General features: G+C 33.8%; 4 protein-coding genes across 4 annotated transcripts; 2 read left to right on the top strand and 2 right to left on the bottom strand.

Annotated features, from left to right (window-relative positions):
• The first annotated feature begins 2,160 nt into the window (after positions 1-2,160).
• Positions 2,161-7,764, top strand: LOC108479365 (protein phosphatase 2C 29). The gene is made up of 4 exons (XM_017781913.2): positions 2,161-4,365; positions 5,631-5,744; positions 6,137-6,401; positions 6,996-7,764. Exons 1-4 carry the CDS (start codon positions 2,485-2,487, stop codon positions 7,118-7,120), a joined length of 2,385 nt encoding a protein of 794 aa, XP_017637402.1. The 5' UTR covers positions 2,161-2,484; the 3' UTR covers positions 7,121-7,764.
• A 130-nt stretch (positions 7,765-7,894) lies between these two features.
• LOC108479366 (pentatricopeptide repeat-containing protein At5g46580, chloroplastic-like) lies at positions 7,895-10,292 on the bottom strand. The gene has a single exon (XM_017781914.2). The coding sequence runs from the start codon at positions 10,284-10,286 to the stop codon at positions 8,082-8,084; it is 2,205 nt and encodes a 734-aa protein (XP_017637403.2). The 5' UTR covers positions 10,287-10,292; the 3' UTR covers positions 7,895-8,081.
• A 4,551-nt stretch (positions 10,293-14,843) lies between these two features.
• On the top strand, positions 14,844-17,435 carry LOC108478584 (NAC domain-containing protein 71-like). Its single transcript, XM_017781048.2, has 4 exons — positions 14,844-15,741; positions 15,941-16,215; positions 16,316-16,603; positions 16,708-17,435. Exons 1-4 carry the CDS (start codon positions 15,585-15,587, stop codon positions 16,966-16,968), a joined length of 981 nt encoding a protein of 326 aa, XP_017636537.1. The 5' UTR covers positions 14,844-15,584; the 3' UTR covers positions 16,969-17,435.
• A 4,726-nt stretch (positions 17,436-22,161) lies between these two features.
• Positions 22,162-24,838, bottom strand: LOC108478639 (aluminum-activated malate transporter 12-like). The gene is made up of 6 exons (XM_017781109.2): positions 24,307-24,838; positions 24,071-24,211; positions 23,714-23,986; positions 23,497-23,618; positions 23,262-23,405; positions 22,162-23,015 (listed from the first exon to the last, which is right to left on the bottom strand). The coding sequence occupies exons 1-6, from the start codon at positions 24,617-24,619 to the stop codon at positions 22,383-22,385; spliced, it is 1,626 nt and encodes a 541-aa protein (XP_017636598.1). The 5' UTR covers positions 24,620-24,838; the 3' UTR covers positions 22,162-22,382.
• Between the last annotated feature and the right edge of the window lie 846 nt (positions 24,839-25,684).

Raw genomic sequence — 25,684 nt, 5'->3', positions numbered from 1 at the left:
CATTTAAGACATGAAAAAATACAATAAAAATGACATCTGTATGTATTTAATACTTATAAAAAAAGAGGAAATTGTTTGTTGCCAATTTTATTTAAAATTCTAGTGAATGTTAACATATACAAAAGCATTGCTCATCAAAACATAGAAAGATATTCAAAATTTCAAATTAACTCATATATTTTTTGAAACGTTCCATTCTTTCATTTAAAACATGATAAAATATAATAAAATGATATATGTGTATTTAATAGTTATAAATAAAAGAATAATTTGTTTTGTTTGTTGTCAAGTTTATTTAAATTTTAGTGAACATTAACATATACATCAAAACTTAAAAGGACGTTCAAAATTCAAAATCAACCCATTTATTATTTTTAAACGCTCGTGCTTTAGTTTAAATTTAGTTTAAAATACGACAAAATATAATAAAATGATATCTTTACTCATTAAATAGTCATAAATAAAATAAAGAATTTATTTAAATTTCTAGTGAACGTTTAACAAATACATCAAACTTAAAAGATATTTAAAATTTAAAATTAACTCATTTCGCTTTTGAAACGTTCCGTGCTTTAGTTTAAAATACTACAAAATATAATAAAAACGATATCATGCGCATTAAATAGTCATAAATAAAATGAAGAGTTTATTTAAACTTTTAGTGAACGTTTAACATATACATCAAACTTAAAAGATGTTCAAAATTTAAAATTAAGCTTTAGTTTAAAATACGACAAAATATAATAAAAACGATATCTGTGCGCATTAAATAGTCATAAATAAAATGAAGAGTTTATTTAAACTTTCAGTGAACGTTTAACATATACATTAAACTTAAAAAGATGTTCAAAATTTAAAATTAACTCATTTTGTTTTTGAAACGTTCTGTGCTTTTAGTTTAAAATACGACAAAATATAATAAAAATGATATCTGTGCGCATTAAATACTCAGAAATAAAATGAAGAGTTTATTTAAACTTTCAGTGAACGTTTAACATATACATTAAACTTAAAAGATGTTCAAAATTTAAAATTAACTCATTTTGTTTTTGAAACGTTATGTGCTTTAGTTTAAAATACGACAAAATATAATAAAACAATATTTGTGCTCATTAAATAGTCATAAATAAAATGAAGAGTTTATTTAAACTTTCAATGAATGTTTAACATATACATCAAACTTAAAAAGATGTTTAAAATTTAAAATTAACTCATTTCGCTTTTGAAATGTTCCATACTTTAGTTTAAAATACAACAAAATATAATAAAACGATATCTATGTGCATTAAATAGTCATAAATAAAATAAAAATTTATTTAAATTTTCAGTAAACGCTCATATATATATATATATATCAAACTTAAAAGTATGCTCAAAATTTAAAACTAATTTATTCCTTTCTTGAAACGTTTCGTGCATTCATTTAAAACACGACAATAATTTACAGATAGGCAGATGTGAGATAGAAATACTTTACAGATAGGCAATTTCTTAAAAATCATAAAAAAAAAATCAAATCAAAATTGTTGAAAAAAACAAAAGAAAATGCAAAAAGATGTTGTAAGAGGTCAAGGGTAAAAAGAATTGAAGTATTAAGAATCTCAAAAAGGGAGGGAAAAAATAAGTGAAAAATACCAAAGGGCAATATAGTCAATAAAGGGAAAAGGAAAAGGGGGGTTATACTGGTAGGTTGGGCCTAAGGGGGTTGAAGGGAGCCCCAAAATGGAGTATTTTGACCAAACAACGAAACGGACAAAAGCATCCCTAGAAGTGACGACCCTTCACTCCTCGGTTTCCTTCCCGCATTTTGACCCTACCACTTTCCTTAAAGCCATGAGCCGTCCCCTCTACCCTTACCCTTTAAGGACGCCCTTGCCCTTCCCCTTGTCCTTGCCTCATTTCTTTATGGTTTTTTTTAACCCCATTAACCGGCAAAACCGCCAAAGCCCCCCCAAAAAAAAAAAAAGAAGAATAATGGTGGACCCACATGCACACCTGGCAATCCATGTGGACCCGGTATTATCCCATCTGGCATGCATGGGTGTCCCTTCATGCATTTGTCAATTGCCACATGTAACCGTCAGCCAAGAGGCCAACAAACAACTACTCGGAATTTAAAATTAATAAAAAAGAAGAAATTTCAAACTTCAAAAAGAAAAAATAAATACCAAAGTCCACTCAGGCTCAGCTCAGCTCAGCTAGTTTAAATTAAAAAAAAAAAAAAACACACCAAGGGAAAGAAGAAGAAACAAAAAGCAAAAGAAATTTCAAAAACATATTTTTGTGTTTTGGTTTTCTCTTTCGCTGTGAAGCAAGAGAAGAGAAGAAGCAGCAAAAAAGCAGCTCTCTCTCTCTCTCTCTCTCTTTCTCTCTATTTTATTTTTTTTCATTTTTAGAAACTGTTCGTTTTTTATTTTTCTGCTTGTTTAAGAATAAAAAAAATTGTTGAAAAGGAGGGGAAGGGAGTGGAATGAATCAAATGTGATGGGAAGTGGAGTCTCTACGCTCTGCCCTTGCTTTAATCCGGTGACAGACCGGTCAAACCGGCCACCGGAGAATCACGCCGACCTGATCTTTGCTGCATCAGAGCCGTTGGATGAAACCCTCGGCCACTCCTTCTGTTATGTTCGATCTTCCAATCGTTTCCTCTCTCCGACTCCTTCCGATCGTTTCGTGTCTCCTTCGCACTCTCTGCGTTTCTCCCCGTCTCATGACCCGAAAACCCGGACCGGACCCGAAACCTTGTTTAAAGCCATATCCGGAGCCTCCGTGAGTGCTAATACATCCACTCCTAGAACTGTCCTCCAACTTGACAACATTTACGACGATGCCACTGAGAATACCCTCGGTTACGGCGTCAAGAGCAGTATCGTTAGCGGCAATGGCTTCGAGAGCACGTCGTCGTTTTGTTCCTTGCCTCTGCAGCCGGTGCCACGTGGCGGAGCTCATGACCCGGTTGAGCGGGGCGGGTACTTCATGTCGGGTCCGTTAGAGCGCGGGGCGGTGTCTGGTCCACTGGAGGCCAACGCTGGGCCGGAAGGGAGAGTACATTTCTCCGCACCGTTGGGTGGCATTTATGTCAAAAAGAAGAGAAAGAAGAGCATTTCAGGGATCTTGAGAAATTTCTCCGACAAGAAACGGCCTTGGGTGGTTCCGGTGTTGAATTTCGTAGGTAGAAGGGAGAATTCCGGGGGCACGGAAGCGGCGGCAGCGGCGGATGAGAAGACCGGCGGGGATGTGCAGTGGGCATTAGGGAAGGCCGGGGAGGATCGGGTCCACGTCGTTGTTTCGGAGGAGCAAGGGTGGTTGTTCGTTGGGATTTACGATGGTTTTAATGGGCCGGACGCACCCGAATTCTTGATGGGTAATCTCTATCGAGCTGTTTTCCATGAACTCCATGGTCTTTTTTGGGAACTTGATGAAGAAATTGAAAATAAAACTGAAAATGAGAATGAAAACGAAGCTGAAAATAAAACTAACCCATCCAACATTTTAATAGCTACAGGTAGTTTAAATAAAACTGATAGTGAAACTGAGAATCAGAATAATTCCGTTGAGGAGGTTACGAGTGTAGGGCAGGGTTTAATTGGGGAGAATGAATCGAGTGGAGTGGTGCAAGAGAGAGTGAGGAGGGTAACATTTGAACCGGAGGGGACTGAGATTAGGAGGAGGAGGCTATGGGAGTTTCTAGCTGAGGATGACCCGGAAGATGGGTTGGATCTCTCCGGGTCTGATAGGTTTGCCTTTTCAGTGGATGATGCAATTACTGTAAGTAAAGAGGGGTCTGCAGTGAGTAGGAGGTGGTTATTGTTGTCAAAATTGAGGCAGGGGCTGTCAAAGCATAGAGAGGGGACGGGGAGTTTGTTGTTTCCGTGGAGGTTTCGGTTGGAAGAGAAGGAGAAGGTTGAGGAGGTAGATAATAGAGTGGAGGGGAGGGTTCAAAAGACTGGGAGGAGAAGGAAAGAAGGTCCAGTTGATCATGAATTGGTTTTGAGGGCTTTGTCCAGGGCTCTGGAAGAGACTGAGTTAGCATATTTAGATATGACAGATAAGGTGCTTGATACAAATCCAGAGCTTGCATTAATGGGTTCGTGTTTGCTGGTGGTTTTGATGAGGGATGAGGATGTTTATGTGATGAATGTGGGGGATAGTAGGGCAATTGTTGCACAGTATGAATCAGAGGAAGTTGGTTCCAGCATGGAGGGAAGAAAGCATGAAGAAAATGGGTCAAACATGGAGGGTATAGTGGAGGAGACTTTGGCCCCGGGTGAAAAGGCAATCAAGCCAGTGATAGGGGCTCCTGCTGAGTCTATGAGATTGACTGCATTGCAGCTGTCAACTGACCATAGCACCAGCATTGAAGATGTATGTTCTGAATATAGAAAATTTAGTTCATTGTTTGTTTTCTGCCTTCTTCAATATGAAATGTTTGGTTTGACAATTTTCTTTGCTTATGCTGTTTTCATTAAAATGACTCAAGTTTAGCTTCATGGCTGATTTCTTTTTTCATTAGGAAAATAACAGTTATGAGCCCTAGGCTGCTAACTTTTATTTATTATTTTAGTTAAGAGCTTCATTGAGAGTTTAGTGACTTAGCCGGAATGTTTTGTGTAGAGATTGTTGTACCTTAGGTAATGCTATAGTTTTCCCCTGAACAAATTAGCCATGTTAGTTCCATTACCTCAGTTATGCCTTTAGTCATTTTATATTGTCATGGCTTACATTTTAAGTATTTCAAATTCTACTTTTATTCTCTTATGATTTTTGATATGCAAGGGGAAACATTTAGGAAGTCTAATTTTAAGCAGATGAAATTCTTGCTTTGGAGTGACCCGTGCAGTATCAATGTGTGTCAAATTTGTGTTTGGAGAGTTCTTTAGATGAATTCTCATGCAGATCACGCACTTTATAAAACAACTCTTATCCGGTTCTTATGATGATACCTTACCCATCATCCTTTGTTTCCTGAACATTGATCTAACAAAAGGATAGATCTTAGACAAGTCAATTTAAATCCTGTAGAAGTCTTTTACACTGCTTTTCAAAATTTTTCTATTGCATATTAATACTATTTAGTATATTTTAATATGTTGATGTTTGTTTTCGAACAGTTTAGAAAGGGTCTTAATCAGAAACCTGGTGCTTTTTCAAGTGTTATAAAGAATGATTGACATTTACTTAGCATTTTGGTTAGAAGAAAAAACTACAAGCTTCTATGCTTCATAATATATCTGATCACCGCTCTGACAAAGCATGTGGGTTGTCAAGGGAAAGGTATACGTAAAGAGATGGGTCTACATCTTCTAGGATGGTATGGAATATTGATAAGCGTTAAATCTTGGGATTAGTCAATGTTGTGAATGCCAGTCCTTTTTTACTTGGATCTATATTCTCAAAGTTTGGATTCATGTTAGATTCTAGTTTGGGTTGAAGAGGTCCTTCTTGTGTAACAAACACGTCTAATGATGAATGATAATATTGCTTAATCAGTCAGTAAAAGTGCATGAAATTGCAGCTTCCTTGGTTATTGTTGTTTCAGACATAAAAGAAAGACTTGCAGTTCAAACTGTATTCAGTTCTCCTAATTTGTATGCTACATTTGCTGAATTTGACTGTTTAAATTTGTGCAGGAAGTCATAAGAATCAAGAATGAGCATCCAGATGACAGCCAGTGCATTGTCAATGACAGAGTGAAAGGTCGACTTAAAGTAACCAGAGCATTTGGTGCAGGATTTCTGAAAAAGGTTGTTTCACATGCCTTCTCACTATTAAAGTGTTAAATCGTATCTATGGTATGTTGTGTTTAAGAAAAACATCTAGTGGCTTATGAATTAGTTACCGTGACGAAGCCATAAAGGAAACCCTGAAGGTTAAGAGGAGTACAATTTACTTGCCACTTCTCTGGGGAAAATAATTTATTTTCAGACAAAAAAAAAGGATTTCAGCTATCCAACATTTGAATGTAATTGTTTTCAAATGTCAGAAGCAAAAATTATGCATGCTTTTTTGTGTATGTGAGAGAGGGAAGGGGGTTTAAGGGAGAGGAGGAAACAGACTTGTCTCACATGTTGTACTATGTTAAATATTTAAGAAATATAACCAGCGTAGGCAATAACATGATCCCAACTTCTTGCAGCCCAAATTGAATGATGCATTATTGGAGATGTTTCGAAATGAGTACATTGGTACTGCACCATATATATCCTGCTCACCTTCTCTTCGTCACCATAGACTTTGCCCAAGGGATCAATTTTTAATCCTTTCATCTGATGGATTATATCAGTATCTGAGCAATCAGAAGGTGGTTTCTCTTGTTGAGAGCTTCATGGAGAAGTTTCCAGATGGAGACCCTGCACAACGCCTGATAGAGGAGGTTCTTATGCATGCTGCCAAGAAAGCTGGTAAACATTCTTTTCATAATTTGCTTCTTCTCTCTATTCCATTGTCTATAATGTGAAGAAGTAATTCTAAGATCAAATGGGAACTTATTGACAGTGGTGGATCACATGGGGATAAATTTTCACTTAGATGGGATCTGTTTAACTAGTCTATATCTGCTGTTGCCCTACATAATGTGGATTCCTCTGGCTTTTGTTTCAGTAGTAAAGCTTCTCTACCGTTCAGTTCCTTTGTTTAGGCAATTATTTGTATTGAGGTGTTTAGCACTGCATTTTGGTGTTTGGGTATTACAAGGTTAAATAATCTTCAATAGCATATTATTCCGTTTATCACCTCTATTCTACTTCTGGTTTTTAATACTATTTGTACTATCTATATTGTATTGAAGGTTGGAAATCTCAAATTCAAGCTTTTCAATTTGATTAAACTTTTTAGTTGCTAAAATATTTTCTTTGAACGTTTAGCTGTTAAGATGAAGCATGAGAGATTGTGTAACTGGATGATCCATGAACACCTTTTTTTTCTCTTTATAAATGTAGATTGACAAATAAGGTAGATTCCTGAACTGAATTTTGTCTTGGTTGGGATTTCTGCAGGCATGGATTTCCATGAATTACTGGACATCCCTCAAGGAGATCGAAGAAAGTATCACGATGATGTTACTGTCATGGTGATATCATTGGAGGGAAGAATCTGGAAGTCATCTGGAAAGTATGTATGAAACTCTTCACATGCTGGGCTCACAAGAAGCAATTTTTATAATACAAGTGACTCAGAACTAAGGAGTTTAAATTATTGAAGTGAAGTTCATTGCAAGCACTTGAAAAAATATGGGTGCTGGCCCATTTTTCATGGCTCTCAATCAGGGTATTTTTAGGGTACTTACACCATAAGCTTACAATTGGGTAGCAGGAACAAAGTCTAATGTTAGGTAGTGATCAGGGGTTGAGTAGAAGATGCCTGAAATCTGGTTTCAGGATAAGAGAAAGGGAAGATCTGGAGATGGGATTATTAAGAGGAAATGCTCTTCAGAGACAGAAAAGAAAGAGATAAGTCTTTTTTGTTTCACAGTTTCTTCATTTAAAGACTTTTTGCTTTCTTAGAGGATTTTGCATAGGCGGGAGGCTGGTTCAATTCAAGGTCCCTTCCTCCTTTCTTTCTTTCTTTCTTTCTTTTATTGTTTCTTTTTAGAGCCAAAAAGACTAAAAAAGTGAAAATAGTTTCTGTAATTTGGTGGGGGATACAAATATTAGATATAGTTACTGAACTTTGAGCATTTTCTCGTACAAAGATTAGCATCTGTACTTTTGAAGGTCTGTTTCCGCCATTGTGGTTTCAAGCCCTTTTTCTGCTCCATTCAAACAATTGTTGCAGCCTTTATGGTATTCCTTTCATTAAAAACAGAGAAGAAAAAAAATCTGGTACTTGCTCGTAATCAGCTATCTGTTAAAATTACAGATGAACATGCATCCAAGGAGTTAAAATCTGCTAATGCTTCAAACAATCGTTCCAGCCTTTATGGAACTCCTTTATTTGAACACAGATAAATGAAAATATCTGCTATTGCTGCTAATCAGCTATCCATAAAACTGGTACAGACTACAAGTCACATTTGCTGTTATTTTGAGATTCCAAATCTTTTCGCAGTTGATATTTATCGTAGTTCACAACAAAAACATTCATCATGTCTGCAACCTTGATTGCAGCCAAGGCACTAAATCCTCCCTTTTTGCCACAAAACAACCAGCTTTCTCTTCACTCTGCCTAAAAGGTGCTGCAAGTTTCTTCAAATGAGAAGCAAATGAATTGGACAGCCCTTGAGAGAATTTATGAGTTCCGGCACCTGTTTGGGCAGAAAATAGCAATGGCAATGCTTCTTCATGCTTAATAGTATTGGCCAAAGTCCCCATCCACTCTTCCAGAGCTGTCTGTGCTGCACCGACTGAGAGTGATCGGACATCCAGACTCCACTCATCGGCGGTTTTATTGTGTAAGCCTGGGTATAATCCGTATAAGGTTCCGAGATAAAGCAAATCATGTGCTCTCTCGTTGAGATTCTTACTTCGACATATATCGATCAAGCAATTACAGAATGGTCTTCTGGCATCATCTTTAGTGTCACTAATGATGCCCTTGAACTCTTCTTTAACAGTGTCAAGACAATATACCTCCTCTTCAATCAATTTCACGAATCCAACTAAACGAGGATTAGCTCGATGCAGGCATGCTAAAACTTTATCCACATCTGCCCTGCTCTCACACCGCGACACAACAGACAACAGGCATCCGCAAAGCCTATCATCCGGTTTGATTCCTTGTTCAACTGATACAGAAAATACCTTCACCAACTCGTTGATTCTTCCAGCCTTCCCCAAGCACTGAATCAAACAAGTGGTTCCCATTACATTAAGCTCAACACCCACCTCCGACATCTCTTCGAAAAACTCCATTGCCTTACCAACATTCCCTCCACTTCCATATATCTTCAGCATTGCTGTGTAGCTCCAACTATCTGGCCTACAATGCTGTGATTTCTTCATATCCATGAAAAGCTGCTCTGCTTCCTCAACTAAACCAATGTCTGCACACATGGTTAACAAAGTATTATACAAAATAAAGTCCATTGGCCAGTTTTTGGACTTCATCTCCTCCCATAATTCCAACGCATCTTTTGCCCACCTTGCCTTTCCATATATCTTGGCAAGGGAAGTTAAAGTCTTCTCATTTGGAGTTAAACCAGACTCAAGCAATTCCTGAAAAAGGCTTCTCGCCAAACCAGGCTTCCCTGCCTTGCCCATAGCCTCTAACAAAGTATTGTAAACAACCAAATTAGGCCGTACACCGAGGGACTTCATTTCTTGCAGAACATACCTAATACCATCATAGTCTCCAGCTTCACCATACATCTTTGCCAATACAGAGAAAGCAATAGGGTCTGGTTTCCAACCACTAGCTACCCCTCTCTCATATAAGCTAACAACTTCCTCAGCCTTACCCAATTTGGCATAAACATCTAAAACAGCAGAATAAGTGACTTCATCTGGCATCAAACCAGTTTTATACATTCTCTCAAACCATTCTACAGCTTTATCAAAGAGATTGCATCTTTTGGCACATGTAATAATGGTCGAATACGTAATGTTATCAAGTGGAATCTCATTGCTTACCATTTCATTAGCAAGTTCCTCAATGAGCTCAAACTGCCTACCAAACCTCAAAGACTTCATTGTGACATTGTAGAATATAGTTTCCATGGGAAACAAATTCTTGGTCTTTATCCAATTGAAGAAAAGGTGAGTCTTTTGCCATGGCTTCAAGCTGTTGAGTATCAAAAGCGCATTTTCTCGAGTGGGTTCCAATGGGATTTCCTCGAGAACACTTAGGAAAGCCTCTTCACTGTTGTCACAGTCACTCAGCTTGTTTGCAAAGAGCTTTAGCTCTCTGACTTTAGGGTTATATGCATAAGGAGAACGCGTTTGCCTTTGCAGTGAAAGAACAGATCTTTTAGGCTTGGTGGGATTAACCCATGTGGACTTTGGCTTTGACAAGAGACCAGCTTGGTCCTTCTTGGGAAGTGTGGTTGTTGAAAGAGGCTGCAGTTGCTCGGATAAAGATGGGGTTCTTTTAACAGGTGGGTTTTGGGGAGGTTTTGTGGAAGACTTGGATGAGTTACAGTAAATAGTGAATTTCCTTCTGGTGAAGAAAATGGGTCTTTTCGTATCAGATTGAGGGATGGCAAAATGGACATCCAGACCAGTAGAGAGACTAGCAGCCATTAGAGAAAGTGTTTTTTGAGTGAAGCAGCAATGAAAAGAAAAATCTGATATGCCTTTGTATATATGCCATAGATATTTTTGATTAACCTTATCTGAATTCTTAAAAGACATCAAAACCAGATAATGGATTCTAATATTCCCAAATAAGCTAATTTAATTATAGAGAGAAATTAATCAAGCTGAAAAAGGAATGTTATATTAATTTTCTTTTGGATTCAATTTCAAGCAGAGTCTTTAACAATTAACATGATACATTCATTTGTATCTTGACAAGACAATCAAAGGCAGCCTGGTAATAATCTCAGTCTCTAATGACAATTAATTATGCAATGACTAAAAAATAATACTTAATTGTAAAGCAATAAAAATTTGAGCAACAGAAAACACAATGCAGCAATGTTCTTAAACTTAATTCAGACATGAAAAGAAGAAATTTCAACATAAAATCTTTAGACAAATATAAAATATATAATCTTGTCTGCTCAAAACCTGTTAAATTTCTTTATATATTTGACTAAAACAAACCTTGCCTCCAATATCATTTTGTTGACTAAGAAAATAAACACTCAATCAATTGTAAAGCAAATCTTCTTACATTCAAACTTTTAATTATTTATTTAATGTTGAAGATTTGAAGTGGATTAAATTAATCCAACCTTAAACCATTTGTCTGTAAGTTGTATTGCTGCTTTCATGCTGAAACATGTCTGGTACATGAATCCTTATGTCATTTTTTCTTTTCATGAATCCTTATGGCATGAATGATGATTAAAGGAGACATTTTTGATAATTGTGATAGATTATGTTTTTTATTTTATTTATTTTGGAAAAGTTGGCTTCTTTGTCTTATTTGGCTAATTGGTGAATAGTGTTTGGTGGCTGCACATTTTTTATTTTCCAAATACACCAAATTATTAATTACAAAATTTAATAATATTTTATCCCACTGTTTATAATGCATTCTTACGTTCCGCAACTACTAATTCTTACAGGACACATGTTCTTAAAAGGTGAAAATACCTGTCAAGTCCCTCTTTGTATGGATTGAATCAAATTAGTCCTTTTACTATTGAATGTATCAATTTAATTCCTTTACTATTAAGAAAAATCAAATAATATCAAATTGTAATAAAGTTAATATCTACTATTAAAAGAAGATATAAAATTATATATTTTTTTCATTTGCGTTCAAATCTAAATAAAAGATTTCATTTATAAAATTATAAACAACTTCCAAAATATTATTATTAAAAGTCATTTTTAAAATAATAAATATTAGTTCTATTAAAATTGAACTTTATGAAATATATTAATCCATGTAATAAAAGTACCTACTAAGTACATTCATTTTTCTTAAAAATAATACTTAATGAATATAAAAATTAAAATTTCAATATTTATTATCACGACCCAGCCCAATATATTGGGAATGGTCGGGAATGGTCGCATTGTGAAAGCATAGGTTAGAAATTAGAATTATTGAATATTCATGAGTTTTCAAGGTTTTGTGGCCTTCAAATGTAATTTTAATTATTCCAACTCACATAATAATACATAAATTTGTTCAAACCCATGAGTTTTTTTTAAAGTTTTGTCGCTCTCGTATATGCTTTTAAGATTTCATCTCACATAATAGTACAAAAATGAATACGAATTGATTTAATAAAGTGCACTCATTCATGTGTTGTGACGCGAGTTCAAATTTCTAAATACATTGTTTTGAAGAATCTTTTACTTACAATTTACGAACCAATCATATGTAACTAACTGGGTTAAGTTGTGATATTTATATTCAAACTTTATGTGGAGCAAAACAGTTTGTTACAAAAATGGCATGTGTATTTCTCTGCCATGGATGCATCCAAACTAGATCCACATCACATTTTCAATGGCTTACACAGACTCCATAATAGGGTGGGTGTAGTCTTAAGGATGAAACTTTTCCATGACTCAGATTTCCCACAAATTCACCCCCACTATTGCGCGGAACACACACTGTCACTTCTCCATTATTGGGGCTGATGGAGTCTACAACAGACCAATTGTCTGCTTGACTGTAAAGTACATACATATATTCATTTTGAATTAAAAGTCGTGAGGTAAGAAATCTCATTCCATGCTTTATTTCCCAGTTTTGGAAATTTCCAAACAACACTCTCCATGTTCAATTTGTCCCCTATTTTCCTCTAACATAATTCAAGGGCAAAGCCACAAATTTTATAGTGAAGGGACAAATTGAACTAAATAATTTTGGGAGCCAAAACAAAAATTTAATCTTTAATTAATTAAATTTATCAATATGTAAAAACTTAAATAAGCAATTTTACCAAACTAAAAAGATCTACTCTAATGCTACCCCTACATAATTAAAATCCAAATCACATCATTTAAAAAAAAAAAAACTCCAATAAATAAATGAATGAATAAACACTTGTGAAGTACAAAAAGTAAAAAAAAAAAAATGTATGAACTGAGCTTTGTCTCTTTTCAGTTTTGAGTACCCTTTTCCTTGAATGTGAAAAGCCAAAAAGTCCCACTAAATAGTTCCCATATAAATTATAGTAGAGGATAACCATAAATTTGCTTCTAAGCCTTAAAGAAAGGCTTTAATGTATCTTTTCTTTTTTCCTTTTCCTTTGGTTTTTCAATTTAGAATGATGTAGTAGTTTCCATCACCCACTTGCTTTGCTAAACATTTAATTAGTTGTCCCCCACTAAATTGGGAATTTTAAGTTAATGCTTTTTACAAATTTATTAAAATCCTAATTTCATATCCAATATCTTTAATCTTAAGTTAATGTATAAATGTCGACTGAGTATGAATTCGATTAACATAGATAGTGTTGTCAGTATAAGAGAATCAATTTAGATGCGCTAAAATAAATTATTCTCATTTTTATGAATTAGAAAGGAATTTTGAGTAATTTTAAGTATTTTTATGTCAATATATATAAATATTAGAACTTAAAAATGAAATTGTTAAAAGAAAAAGTTAATGCATAAATAATTTATAAAATACTGAAAAAGGTTTGCCGTGAGAAAGTTCAATTTCAATCAAACTATTCAATTGGACTCTGGATTAAACCAAGTAAGCTAAGGCATTAACAATGTGTAAAAGGTTTTGATTAAAAATATGTTTAAAAGTTAGTTTAGGTTTTTCTTTTTAGAATAAAATAGAGAAAAAAATTAAAAAAAAGGAAAGATGAAGGATAGGTTATAGAAAAAAGAGAAAATCTTTGTGTGATTGTGTTATTGTTTATTGAAAGTGTTATAAATTATATACATATATTTAAATGCATTCATGTTGGATTTATGGTAGTTGTTTTGGTATCATCATAATTTTAATTCATTTTATATTTTGTATGGTGTGGTTCAATTTAGAGAATTTTTATTTTTAGGTTTGCTTTATATCTCATTCATTAAAGATTTTGTATAATTCTTGCATAGTAATTCAATTTAGAAAAAAACATTGTACTGTGACATATTCATGTTGTCTTTCTGTGCTCAAAGTATTATTAAATATTTTTTAAACATTAATAATTAGGTATACATGTTCATGTATTGGTATTCCGTTCATGTTATTTTTGTCTCAATTTGTATTTTAATTAATTTTTCATCTTGCTTTCTCATATAATTTATTATATTTATTCCATTTTAATTTAATTTAAATAAATTTATTTTTAAAAATATTATATTTTTCATACATAATATAATTATCATATTTAAAACTTTAATTTAATTTCTTGAAATATAATTATCATAATTAGAGTAAAATTATGCTTTAATCCCTTAAAAAATTCTAGTTAATCCCTTAAAAATAATAAAATTATAAATTAATACGTAATAAATTTATCTTTTAATCTATGAACAAAATTATAATTAAATTTCAACCCATGTTAAAAATTCCTAATTTAGCCCTAATAGTAACCAAAGTTTTTTTGTCATTGTATTACGGATTTAGTCGATAATATAAGTGTTATTTCCAAATAATATTAAATAAGTTTATATTGTATTTATATCATATAATCTTGTTGTGTAAAAAAAAGAAAGAAAGTGATATGTCCGACTCAAGATGACATGAAAGTAGCATTCTTTTCTTTGACTACCTTCAGCAGCATCAGAGTTGCGCCACTTATTTGCTTAAGGCCGCGTTCATAATTTGAACACTATTAATAATGTCACCATACAGAAGTTTTCCAGCGACCTCGGCTCGTATGATGGTAAATCACGTTGAAAAATACACTGAACTGCATTTCAAATATCAAATATGGCACAGATTTGGTGAATCATTATTTCTTGTTTGTACCTCATCGCAAAAAATCATTGAAAGTAGACTTTTGGTTATATCTACATTCTTCATCAAATTGTTAGCCTACCCTTTGATGTCTAGTCAAAGTTCCAAATTCTATAACCAAATATAAAAAGAAAAAGAAATGCGTAATTCGTGTATTTTTTAAAAAACGAAATAAAGTATAAATTAGATTTTTTTTTTGGGAATCCCTATTTTATTTGGTAGACGGCATAATTTTTATATAATTTATTTTTTTAATATTTAATTATATTTGTAGAAAACTTGTCATCGTATTTTCCATTTTATTTTAAAGAAAAAAAAAGAAAAAAAACTTCTACAAACAATAAATCAATAATGATGGTAACGGTAATGAAAGAAAATTGGCGGGTAGTAACCAGTTAGGTGTGAAAGAGTTGAAGTAGGTGGGGCAAAAGGGTAATGGAATTTTGTGGTAAGGTTGGGACAAGCAATCTCCGCACTTTCGGTGTGTTTTTCTGAACTTGAGGCTTGGCCAACCACTATATATTAGACACCCCACAAATCACCATTTTTACTCCTACCTTAGCTTCGCTCTCTAGTAAACTTTTGCTCAATTCAGACTAACACGTACTGATATCTTTTCTTCTAAGCCTCTTTTCCCAATCAAAAACTTGTCATAAGATTTTTGAATAGTTAGGCTCCAATTTTTGCAAGTTCTACTTCTTTTTTTGGTCCAATTGATTGCAGAGTTGAATCTGTTTCTTGGTATAGTTTATAAAGTCAAAGTTGTTTGTTCAATTCAATCGAATTTTATTTTGGGATAAAAAACTGAGGGGGTGGGTAAAGGGCGTTCTACCTTCACTGGAAAAAACAACTTTTTATATTTCAAAGACAATGATTCTGCCATTCGGCGGGTGCATTCTGTGGAAATTGTGCTCGGTTCTTGATAAAAAATCTAGTGTTGATAAAAGCTTTTATTTTTGGATTTTCCAGATTTTTAATACATACAGCCTCGGCACTTAGCGGCAGATTTCTCAGAACTTTTGGCTCTGGTTTTTTTTTTGTTCTATTTTCACCTTTTAAAACAAAATAAAATTATTATTTCATTTCCTTAAATTTCTAAACCGGGGACTGAGATAATGCGAGGGGCTTCACTGCCACCAGGTTTTCGGTTCCATCCCACTGACGAAGAACTGATAGGTTATTACTTGAAAAGAAAAACTGAAGGCCTTGAAATTGAGCTTGAAGTGATTCCTGTGATCGATTTGTACAAGTTTGATCCTTGGGACTTACCAGGTATTAAACCTTCATAATTCAAAAAACATAACAGCGAAATATTGTTGTCTTTGAGATTAATCTGAACATGGGTTTCTGGAAAAGCACTTTTTTTGTAGCTTGGTGTTGTTACTTTTGCAATTGATTCTTGTCGTTTTCACTTTCATGTTCACTGCTTTTTTATCGAGGACTTAAAAGTGAACCTGAATTGCTTTTGCAGAGAAGTCGTTCCTTCCGAAACGAGATTTGGAATGGTTCTTTTTTTGTCCCAGGGATCGAAAGTACCCGAATGGTTCGAGAACGAACCGAGCCACCAAAGCTGGCTACTGGAAAGCTACCGGGAAAGACAGGAAAGTGGTGTGTCAATCTGATGTGACTGGTTACCGTAAGACCCTAGTTTTCTACCGTGGACGTGCCCCTTTAGGGGATCGAACGGATTGGATTATGCATGAGTATCGCCTCTCTGATGAGCCTTCTCAAGGATCACCTAATCAGGTGAAAACATATAAGCATATATGAATGTGATTTTTCATTTTTCTGTCCTTGCACTTTGATTCATTAAAAACAGTTATATGACTGATTGTGTACTCTTCAGGGTGCTTTTGCCTTGTGCCGTGTTGTGAAAAGGAATGAGCCAAAAGCAAGTGATGCTCGAGGAGAACCAAAAGCCACGATGGTCGGAAGCAGTTCGACCAATATCATACTTCCTGTACCAAGGACCTGCAATTCTGGTAACATTTCTTGTGAAGCAAGTTACCCTAACAAAGAGAGCCATTATACTTCTAGTGAAGTCATGCAAGTGCCACGATTTGAGCCTGTTTCTGTCAATACCGATCCACGAGGTGTTTGGGTCTCACCTGATCTAATTCTTGATTCTTCAAAGGTATATAACTTGTTCTGAAGAAAGAAAAATGGAACTTGAAGATTCAGTTACTTGTTAGTGTTTCTTTAGGTTTCTCTAACAATTCCTCCATTGGCTCATGGCAGGACTATCCGCAAACATGTGAATCAACAGCCCAATACTTCCCACAGTATGAGTTTCCGAGCTCACTGACACCGTGGCAGCAATATGAACAGACTGACTTCTCCCCTAGTTCATCCTACTCAAATTTCGGGGAAATCGAACATGATGATCTCAGTCGCATTGGCTACATGTCACCTTACTCAGGACATGCAAGTTACATGGACTTCTATGGCAATGAAGGCAATGATCAGACTGGTTTATTCAACTACATGAACCCTTTCTGAGAAAAAGGAAGGAAGATCATGGTAGCTCTTCTTTTTCAGTGAAGGGCATGAAACTTTAATCCAAGCTCCAATTTGCAGGGGAGCTAGTGGAGATGGGAATTTGCTTATTGTGATGTAGCATGGTCCCTACTGGTATGACTAATGAATGAAATTATGACAATGCCAAGTTTGTCTCGAAGGGATCTCTAAGACGACGCCTTTTAACGTTTGTTCTCGGAGTAATAAACAATAAAAACAACCCCTTGACCGCTGTCAGATTCCATTAAGGTTGCTGTGTGTTTGTTGTATTTTTGTACTGGGAACTGCAATGCTAGCTGCTAAGTGTTTTATTTTTATCAGTTTCTGGTTCATGTTCAAATGATCTCTTGGGGTAATCATTTTTAACGATTGCATCTGGAGCTGGTTTGATGACAAATGAACTATCTATGTTGCCTACGAAAATAAAATAAGCTTTCTTTTTATGGAAATTATTGATTGTCTAGTAAAATTCTCTATCTTTTTTTATCTGAATATGTACACTAATGAATCTTAAACCAGAAAAAATCAGGCGAATGTTTGAACTGACGAGAGCTTACCTTTTTAATATATATATTTTCAACTTTAATGATGAAGCAGAGTTGTCAGCTTCACCCTATTGCTATCAAATTGCTTGAAGCTTTTGAGAAAATGCAATATTCGGTAGAGATTTTTTAAAGTTCAGAATGAAGTTTAGTCATACGTCGTACGCCATTTCTGTTAACTTCAGACAAAACACTCGCAACTTTTGGTCGGCATTATATCAATTCAATAGGGGTGTACTTGACCTACTACACTGAGTTGTTCAATTGTATTCACATTTTGGAAGCTTTATCAGCGAGTTGATAACTCAGTATCCTTCGAACTTTTCCCAAAATATACCAACTCAATAAGAATGTGGCTCACACCAGTTGATGCCACTGCTATCAACATTGTCTTTTTGTTCTTCAGGGTTGGCTTTGGCATATTCTGAAAAGGAAGTCAAGAAGAGTCACTATCAATTCAAATGCTCTTTTAGATCCCATTACTGCAATTTCCCTACGCATTGTTCATTCAATGGTTATCTTCCAAGTATCTATTTGAAGCAATAATTCATTCGAAACAAGTTATCTCTACCGGTTGCGAAGGGCCATTGTCCGACCTTCAAAATTTTTCCTGTTTTTGAAGTTTGCAGAACTCACCCTAATGATGATTTGGTCAGAACAAAACAAGAACAAATAACTTTTGCTTTTGTGAACCATTGATAGCTGAAATATTTACATTTGTTACATATGGAATGTACTAATAACTAGGAAAGAACCTTCTCAACCTGAAATGAAATTTGTGAGTGAATCCTTAAAGTAAAAACAAAACAAACATTATGGGGGCACTAAAGCCAATACCAAACTCAATGAGAACAACCAAAAAGGTACCACCCAACCCATCCATCTAGTTTTAAACAATTAAATTGCTTTTCCCCCCAATCATCCCTTTACTTTGCTAAGAGCATTGTTAAAGAAACAACAATAATATAATTTACTTTTTAACAATGCAATACTGAAAGGACTTAAATCTCTATACTAAACTCTTTTCATGCATCAGAAAGTAAATATTCTTCTAAAATTAGATTCTTTCGCCCCCCCATTAGGTAAGCGTGTGGGCTCTTCCCAAGTTCCCTCACCAAATAAGCACTCCATTTCGTGCTTCATGAGGACTCTCTCCTTTTTTTTTTTTTAACATTACGTTATGTTCTCCCACTACTAAGAGTTGAAAATGAAATAAAAAAAAAGAACTCTACCAGAGTTCAAGTGGTGGTGAACTTTTAACAAAGTAAGAATTAAGATATCCTTTTCCTCCTATGGAAGGTTTTCCACAATCTGAGATAGTTGTATAGCACATTAAGGAGTGGACATTTTCTTAGTATTTAAGAGTAAGTTCCTTAAATTAATTAAAAGTTACATGTCTGTAACTAATTCTCGAGCCAAAATAAATTTTCATTGCAAAACTAGGTACTCCTTGTCATCTTTTCTCTTGGCATATAATAATTTCTGTCTAGACTTGGCTTGCCTCAACTCTTCAATGCCTGAATTAGTACAAGGGCCACTAAACCCGCCCATAAGTGGTGGCAGGTACGGTCCAATGAGCAGCCCATAAACCCCAAATCGGGGAACCTCTCGAGCATAATCCAAAGGTTCTTCTTCAGTGCCCCTATTTTGGGAAGTATGATAGGACCAGTTTCTTCATTTCAAGTCTAGTAGAAGAGGAATGCACCTTAAGGACTCAACCTTTTTCATCAATTATCAGATAAGGTCCCTTAAAATCACTGCAGTTATCGTGCTAAATCCATCAATGGCAGCCTTATAGCAGCATTTCAGTTCCCCACTTAATGATAACATATGACAACTACATTTTTACTAGTTACTTTTGCTATGCTAGGACAAATCACATATAATATGAACTTGATTTGTTTTAAATATTTTATATATTCATATATACATACATATATATAAAAGATTATCACATACTCTCAATTTGAGTGAATTTTTTTATGTAGAAATATATTTATAAAAATTTATATAAAAATTAAATGAAAATTTTGTTAGAAAAGTAAAGTTGAAGTTTTAAAGATCATTTACCCATTAAATTGATGTTTGTTTGATTCATGACACCGATTCAATTAGGAACTTAGATATAACATCTTAATGCCATGAAAGCAACATACCTTTTTAATCTTTCATCTTACTAACATCCTTATAAAACTCAGTAAAAAGAAAGGTGGTTTATCTAATCTTTCATTACACTAATATTGATAAGTGTTAAAAGTAACATATTTTAACCTCATTCTTAGTGCATTTTCGGGTGGTGATATGACATTAATTGTGAATTATATACCCGTAATCCTTTATGTTCATGTTTTGATGCTTAATAGGGCGTTTGGGAGCAATATGATTGAAAAATGGTGAAAATTAAAATATTGGAGCATTCCGAAAGTTGTACACATGTAACAAATTTTCACACAAGCAGTTCACACGATCATGTGTCCAGGATGTGTCAATCTTAAGAATTGTGTACGTTAATAATTGGAAGTTTCTATTTTTAGAGATTTTAGCACTTTAAGGAGATATAAATAAGGAAATAAAAAGAGAAAGATGCAACCACCAAGAGAGAGCACGAAAATTACTTTTAGAACACCATTGAAGTTAATTTCTAAGTAAATTTCCACCAAAATTGGAGAGTCCAATATGATTTTCAAAGGAAGTTATCATGGATTTATTTCATTCTTGTGGTTCTATTATATTTTTTGTGTTTATTCTCGACATTATGAACTAATTCTCTTTAACACCTAGGGAAATAAACCCTAGGATGAATTATTCTATTGTTTAATTTCTATTTTATGTAATAAAATTTTAGTTTTTTGTTTTAAATTATGAATACTTTATTATTATATTAATTAATTTTAGATTGTTAATCCATATTTGATGTGAATAAGTTTAAGGTTGAATAAATCCTTCTTATGATTATATCTTTCATAATTGAATGAAGTTGTATGTAATCCTCAAAATAGGACGATAAATTAGAAATAAATTCTTCTAATGCTATAATAGGAATTTTAACTGAAATAAATTTCAATTAATCAAACTAGAGTTAATTGTTTTTATGTTCGAAAGAGATATTAGCATAAATTAGAGATTTCGAACTAAGAAAATACATAGTATAAATTAGATTAAATAATATAAATGTGATAATTACTAGTAATTGTAATTCTCGAGGAACAATATCGATGCTCATCATAACTATACTATTAATTGATAGGTACACTTACCTTAGTTAATTTATTAATTATTTAATAGACATCAAACATCCTCATAATATTAGATGAACTGTATTTCTTGAGTATTTGTTTCTTTCCCTGCTATTTAGCATTTGAGTGCTATCAATATGTCAACACTTTCAACCTGGTCGACCTTATTTTGATACAATTTCTTGTCTTTTTACTCTCCATTTAGTTTGAAATTTTTTTTAAGTAGATTTATCCATAGATTGGGCTAAAGCTCGCTTGAAAAGTGAGAGAATTTGAGATAAAATATAGGTTCAAAAAATGAGTTTGGACAAAAAAATAAGACTCATTTTCTTGGGTAAAGCTTTTTTTGGCCTGGGCCTAGCCCGAATGTCAAAAGAAAAAAATCTATTTTCTTACTATTTTCCCACTTTTTTTTCTGTTTCCCATTGTTTTGTTGTCATTTCACTATTATGTTGTTACTATTTTGTTGTTATTGTTTAGATATTGTATAACTCTAATTTCTTTTTGTTAATTTTACTAATATTTTAGAGGTATTTGCTTGTTAAGTTGTACCTATCTTAGTATTATTTAAGTATAAAGATTTTTAAAATTTATTTTTAATTTGTTAAGAAACATTTATTTTAATATTTTTAGTTTTTTGATTAATTATATATTTTAAAAAATTATATAAAAATTAATCTGAACAAACTAGAGTGAGCCCAAATCCTAATATTTTTATCTAAATTAAACTTAAATAAAATTCCAAACCCATTTTTCATATAGTAACCGAGCAAACCAATGAGCAGTTGTATTTGGAAGTACTACTTCCTTTATTTTGGTAATATTTGATCACTGCAATCCCACTAATAAATAATTATAAAGTATTTGTCACATCTAATATTCGTAACCTTATTTTATCACCTTTATTTGGTTTTTTTTTTTTTGTTATTGTTGCTATTTCAGCAAATAATCTTATCAAATCAGCTAATACCTTCTTAAGTGGCATAACAGAAACTCCAACTCTTTCTCAATTATAATAAAACTTTATTCAATCTTCTTATTATTTTAATTTAATTTTTTAATCATCATTGTTATTAGTAATTTCTATTAAAATTTATCAATTTCATTAATTTTATTTCCTATCAATTATATGTCATTTCATGTGAGAATGGTTTGATAAAACTTTAAAGTTGACAAATTTTAAGTGAATATATTTCTGATTTTAATGATTAGAGAGAGATTTTAAATTAAAAAATTATATTTAATTTTAACTTTTTAAGTATAGGGCTAAATCTCAAAGTTGATCAAAATACAAGTACCAACAGCATATTTTAACCATATTTGTTTTGTTCTTCAATTCTATATCTCCTTCTCAATAGTGAAAAAAAAATCTAAATGTAATGAGAATATCAAGAATGTTGTTTTGGTGGAGAAATATGAAGCTACATGCCTTATTGGAGCCAACCTAGTAAAAATTCACACCCATAAAGATCAATGGCTATAACTTGCATCATATCATCTAAAATTGTAAACAAAAATCAATCTAAAAAACACAGTAATGATCTTTTTTCTCTCTAAAAGACAAAATAAACCAGCCATATTCTCAAGAAACTGAACTTCTAAAAGGCCTGTCTCCCTCTTAATCTGATGCATGGGTTGGCAGCTGATTCTTAGCAACATCCACCGGTGGTTTTTCACATTTCACAATGATTTCATCCTCCTCAGGATTGTATTCCTTGTAGCAAGCTATCCTCCCCAATTCTTCAACTTCTTCAATCACATTATCAAGCCTTGCCACAATCTCCACTAGCAATGACGCAAAAGCAGCAAAAGGGAGTGCTTCCGAGAACTCCAGGCTAGTTATTGCGATTTTGCTCAACTGCGGTCTCAATACCTTCCTTTCATTCTCTTTAGCTTGTTCACTAGCCCTTTTTGTTTTCCATTCCATCAATGCGGACGAGTCTGTTTTTACACTTGATAATGAAACTCCATGTCCGTCCTTCTCTGGCTTATTATGACGAGCAGCATGTGCAGCTGCTAATGCTAGCATGTTGTTGGCCTGGTTATTGTTGGATCCTAAGAAGAGCCTTGGTTGGGATTTTATGGCAGTATTAAGGTCTTGTAAGGCTTCGTGAAGATGATCAGAGAGTATTCCAGGGGAGCAATGGCGACGGTTTCTGATGCTGTTTGCAAGTTCCATTAATGCTTTGGTTACTTCTCCAGCTAGTCGAATACAAGAGTCTTTGAAGAGAGCACGGACAGATCGTGGGGTCTAAAAAAAATGCAATGAAATTAACTACTATTGTTGGTATTATAAGAAACTATTGGTCTATTAATAACAAAGAGTAGAGACCATTGAGGAAAGCTAGATCCTGCTTTATGATAATGCTTCCTGTTTGGAAGTGAATTATTTATTTCATTAATGGGATCACATTGAACAGTCCGCAACAAAGCCTTGCCAAAATATGTAATTATTTTTGTTATTTCCTAACAAAGACAAGTTGTATTCCAAGATTACCTGAATTTCAGTTAGCAAGCACCCATGCAAAGCAACGACTGTATATCCAAATTGGCGAAGAACAGCTCCCACTTTCACATATTGTTGCCATGGAAATCTGTAACAGTGCCTTGAATGCCTCGGTTCCCAACTTGCATATAATGCCTGCAAAAACCAAAAAATATTTCTTTTCATTAGCCATTTGCAAGTTAGAAGGGTTAGCTTAGAAAAAGTACATATAAGTAAAAGATCTTACCAGAGTTTCATCAGTAGATTTGGAATCCAAAACTGCCTTGTAACCTTTGTAGATGGGATCCTCTGATGATTTTTCTTGGTTTTCTTTTAGCTCAGAATCATTGAAGTACTCATTAACACATGCTGCATCCATTTGCAGTAAAATTTCATTACCATTTTTATTAACACGAGAGCACTCAAGGCATTAATTGGAGTTAGGTCTATTCAATGATATATACCTTCTATAGATTTAGCTAGCCCTTCAAGCTTGCCAACAGTGGAATTATGGAGGTCTTCACCTGACCAAATTGGAAATACCAGAAGGCTCATGAAAAGACAAATGCCACAGCCGATGACAATGGTATAGGAACGATCATGTGCGATCTTTAACACGTTTTCGACTCGGTAGCTTGACACAGTGATCAAATTGAATGTCAAGAGGAATATCACAACACCATAGTCATAGTTTTTCTTTATATAGGGAAAGAATCTCATGTATGTGGCAGTAGTTCCTGTTGATTGAGAAATGAATTAGAAAGTTATCGGAAGATATAAAGAAAAAGGGAAATTTCCATACAAGTTTTTGAAGTATTTACCTATCAGAAAAACCGCTGCTCCGATGAACACAGCTCGAAAAACCTTTCCGGATTTTGTTGCAATGAACTCGATGAGAAATGCTAATGATCCGGCCAATACAGTCCCTAATCCCCTGTTCAAGCCTTTGCATAAAGTTGCACCTTTCAAACAGAAAAAAAAAAAAAAAAAAAAAAAAAAGAGGTTCAATACGTTTGTTTGTGTGCAGGCCATGAAAATTTCAACAAGAAAACCAAACCTGCGGTGAATTCCAGCACGACAACCACAGTCATGACTGCCCAAATGGCATTTGTTCCAATCCCTTTGAACAATGGCTCCATCAGATACAAGAGGGAGACTAGCGTCAAAGACAAACCAACCTTGAAAGCATGAATCATCCTTCTAGGATCTTCTCGACCGACTTTCCAAATGGTTCGCCACAACCAACTTGGAGATCTCTTCATTTTCCCGGAAAATTCAATAAGGCGTTTCTTCCAGTTGTTCTTAAACGTTTCAGGTACGCCATTTCCGTTCATTTCCGTTTCCATTCCCACATGCACTTTGGTAGCCATATTTTTGAGACAAACAAGGTATGTGACAAATGGTGGAGCAATTATTGGGCACGTATCTAGTTAAAGAAATTGTGAAGATACAGACCAGAAAGGAGCATAGAAGAGTAAAAATATGGTGTTATATTTTTTGTGGGGGGAGTTATTGGTTTATTTGCGAGCAACTCCAACTTTCTTGAGAGGAGGCAATGTTACTTTATATGAAGAGGGATGGAGCGAGGCGACTTATTTCCATAATCACATGCCGTCCATTATAAAGTGTACAAAGATATTGAAACCTTTGTCATTTTCACAGTGGCTAAAGTCAACAAAAGGAGAAACATCAAGTTTGCCTAATATATATATTTACTATTTTTTTATGTATTAGTTAAAATACATTAAATTATTTTTATTTTAATTATAAAATATGGTAACATAATATTAATGATTCAAATATTTTATTTATTATTTTTTTCAACAATGGGTTCCACATTAGTTTAATATAAAAGATGATGATGTGTCAAGCAATGAGGTTATACACTTGTTACAAAAGAAAATGATATATATATGATTTAGTTGATAAAATAGTTTTGTACTTAGGAAAATATTTGACATATTTGATTTTTATATTATTGAAAATATGTTTTAATTTTTTCATAATAATTAATAAAAACATTGTATTTTTAGGAGAAAAAACATTAACTAAAAAAATAGACTCATAGTCACAATAGTTGCAAATATAAGCCCTCCATATAAAATAGTCATAGCTTATATATGAAATCATTTTTTACTTTTTATTTAATCACGACACACTAATCTTATGATTCCCCGGGATGGAATCTTAATAATTGTATGTATGTAGGATAGGTTGTTGGCAAGCTCAGCAGAATTGAATCACCAGACTATATGGAGCCTATATTAGCTGCAGTATAGTATGTATAGCTAAGAATTTATCTGGTAATACTCTGTACCATTATCTCTAAACATCCCTTTAATCAAATTTGAGTTAGACCTAAACTAAGACCGCGATGGAGATTCTCAAATCTCAACTACCGTATTAACTACTTTAATGAACTCCCAAGAATTGGT

Source organism: Gossypium arboreum, chromosome 12, assembly GCF_025698485.1.
Source record: "Gossypium arboreum isolate Shixiya-1 chromosome 12, ASM2569848v2, whole genome shotgun sequence".
NCBI lineage: Eukaryota > Viridiplantae > Streptophyta > Magnoliopsida > Malvales > Malvaceae > Gossypium > Gossypium arboreum.
The sequence above is the reverse complement of the archived record's forward strand: the minus strand, read 5'-3'. Positions and strand labels throughout refer to the sequence as shown.

Bases quoted from the DNA above. Each gene is read 5' to 3' on its own strand.
- LOC108479365 (XM_017781913.2), top strand. From the start codon at position 2,485: ATGGGAAGTGGAGTCTCTACGCTCTGCCCTTGCTTTAATCCGGTGACA. The intron at 5,745-6,136 runs GTTGTTTCACAT...AACTTCTTGCAG, and splicing joins GTGCAGGATTTCTGAAAAAG to CCCAAATTGAATGATGCATT. The intron at 6,402-6,995 runs GTAAACATTCTT...GGATTTCTGCAG, and splicing joins GCATGCTGCCAAGAAAGCTG to GCATGGATTTCCATGAATTA.
- LOC108479366 (XM_017781914.2), bottom strand. From the start codon at position 10,286: ATGTCTTTTAAGAATTCAGATAAGGTTAATCAAAAATATCTATGGCAT.
- LOC108478584 (XM_017781048.2), top strand. From the start codon at position 15,585: ATGCGAGGGGCTTCACTGCCACCAGGTTTTCGGTTCCATCCCACTGAC. The intron at 15,742-15,940 runs GTATTAAACCTT...TTGCTTTTGCAG, and splicing joins TGATCCTTGGGACTTACCAG to AGAAGTCGTTCCTTCCGAAA. The intron at 16,604-16,707 runs GTATATAACTTG...GGCTCATGGCAG, and splicing joins TAATTCTTGATTCTTCAAAG to GACTATCCGCAAACATGTGA.
- LOC108478639 (XM_017781109.2), bottom strand. From the start codon at position 24,619: ATGGCTACCAAAGTGCATGTGGGAATGGAAACGGAAATGAACGGAAAT. The intron at 24,212-24,306 runs GTTTGGTTTTCT...TCTGTTTGAAAG, and splicing joins CGTGCTGGAATTCACCGCAG to GTGCAACTTTATGCAAAGGC. The intron at 23,406-23,496 runs GTAAGATCTTTT...TGGTTTTTGCAG, and splicing joins AATCTACTGATGAAACTCTG to GCATTATATGCAAGTTGGGA.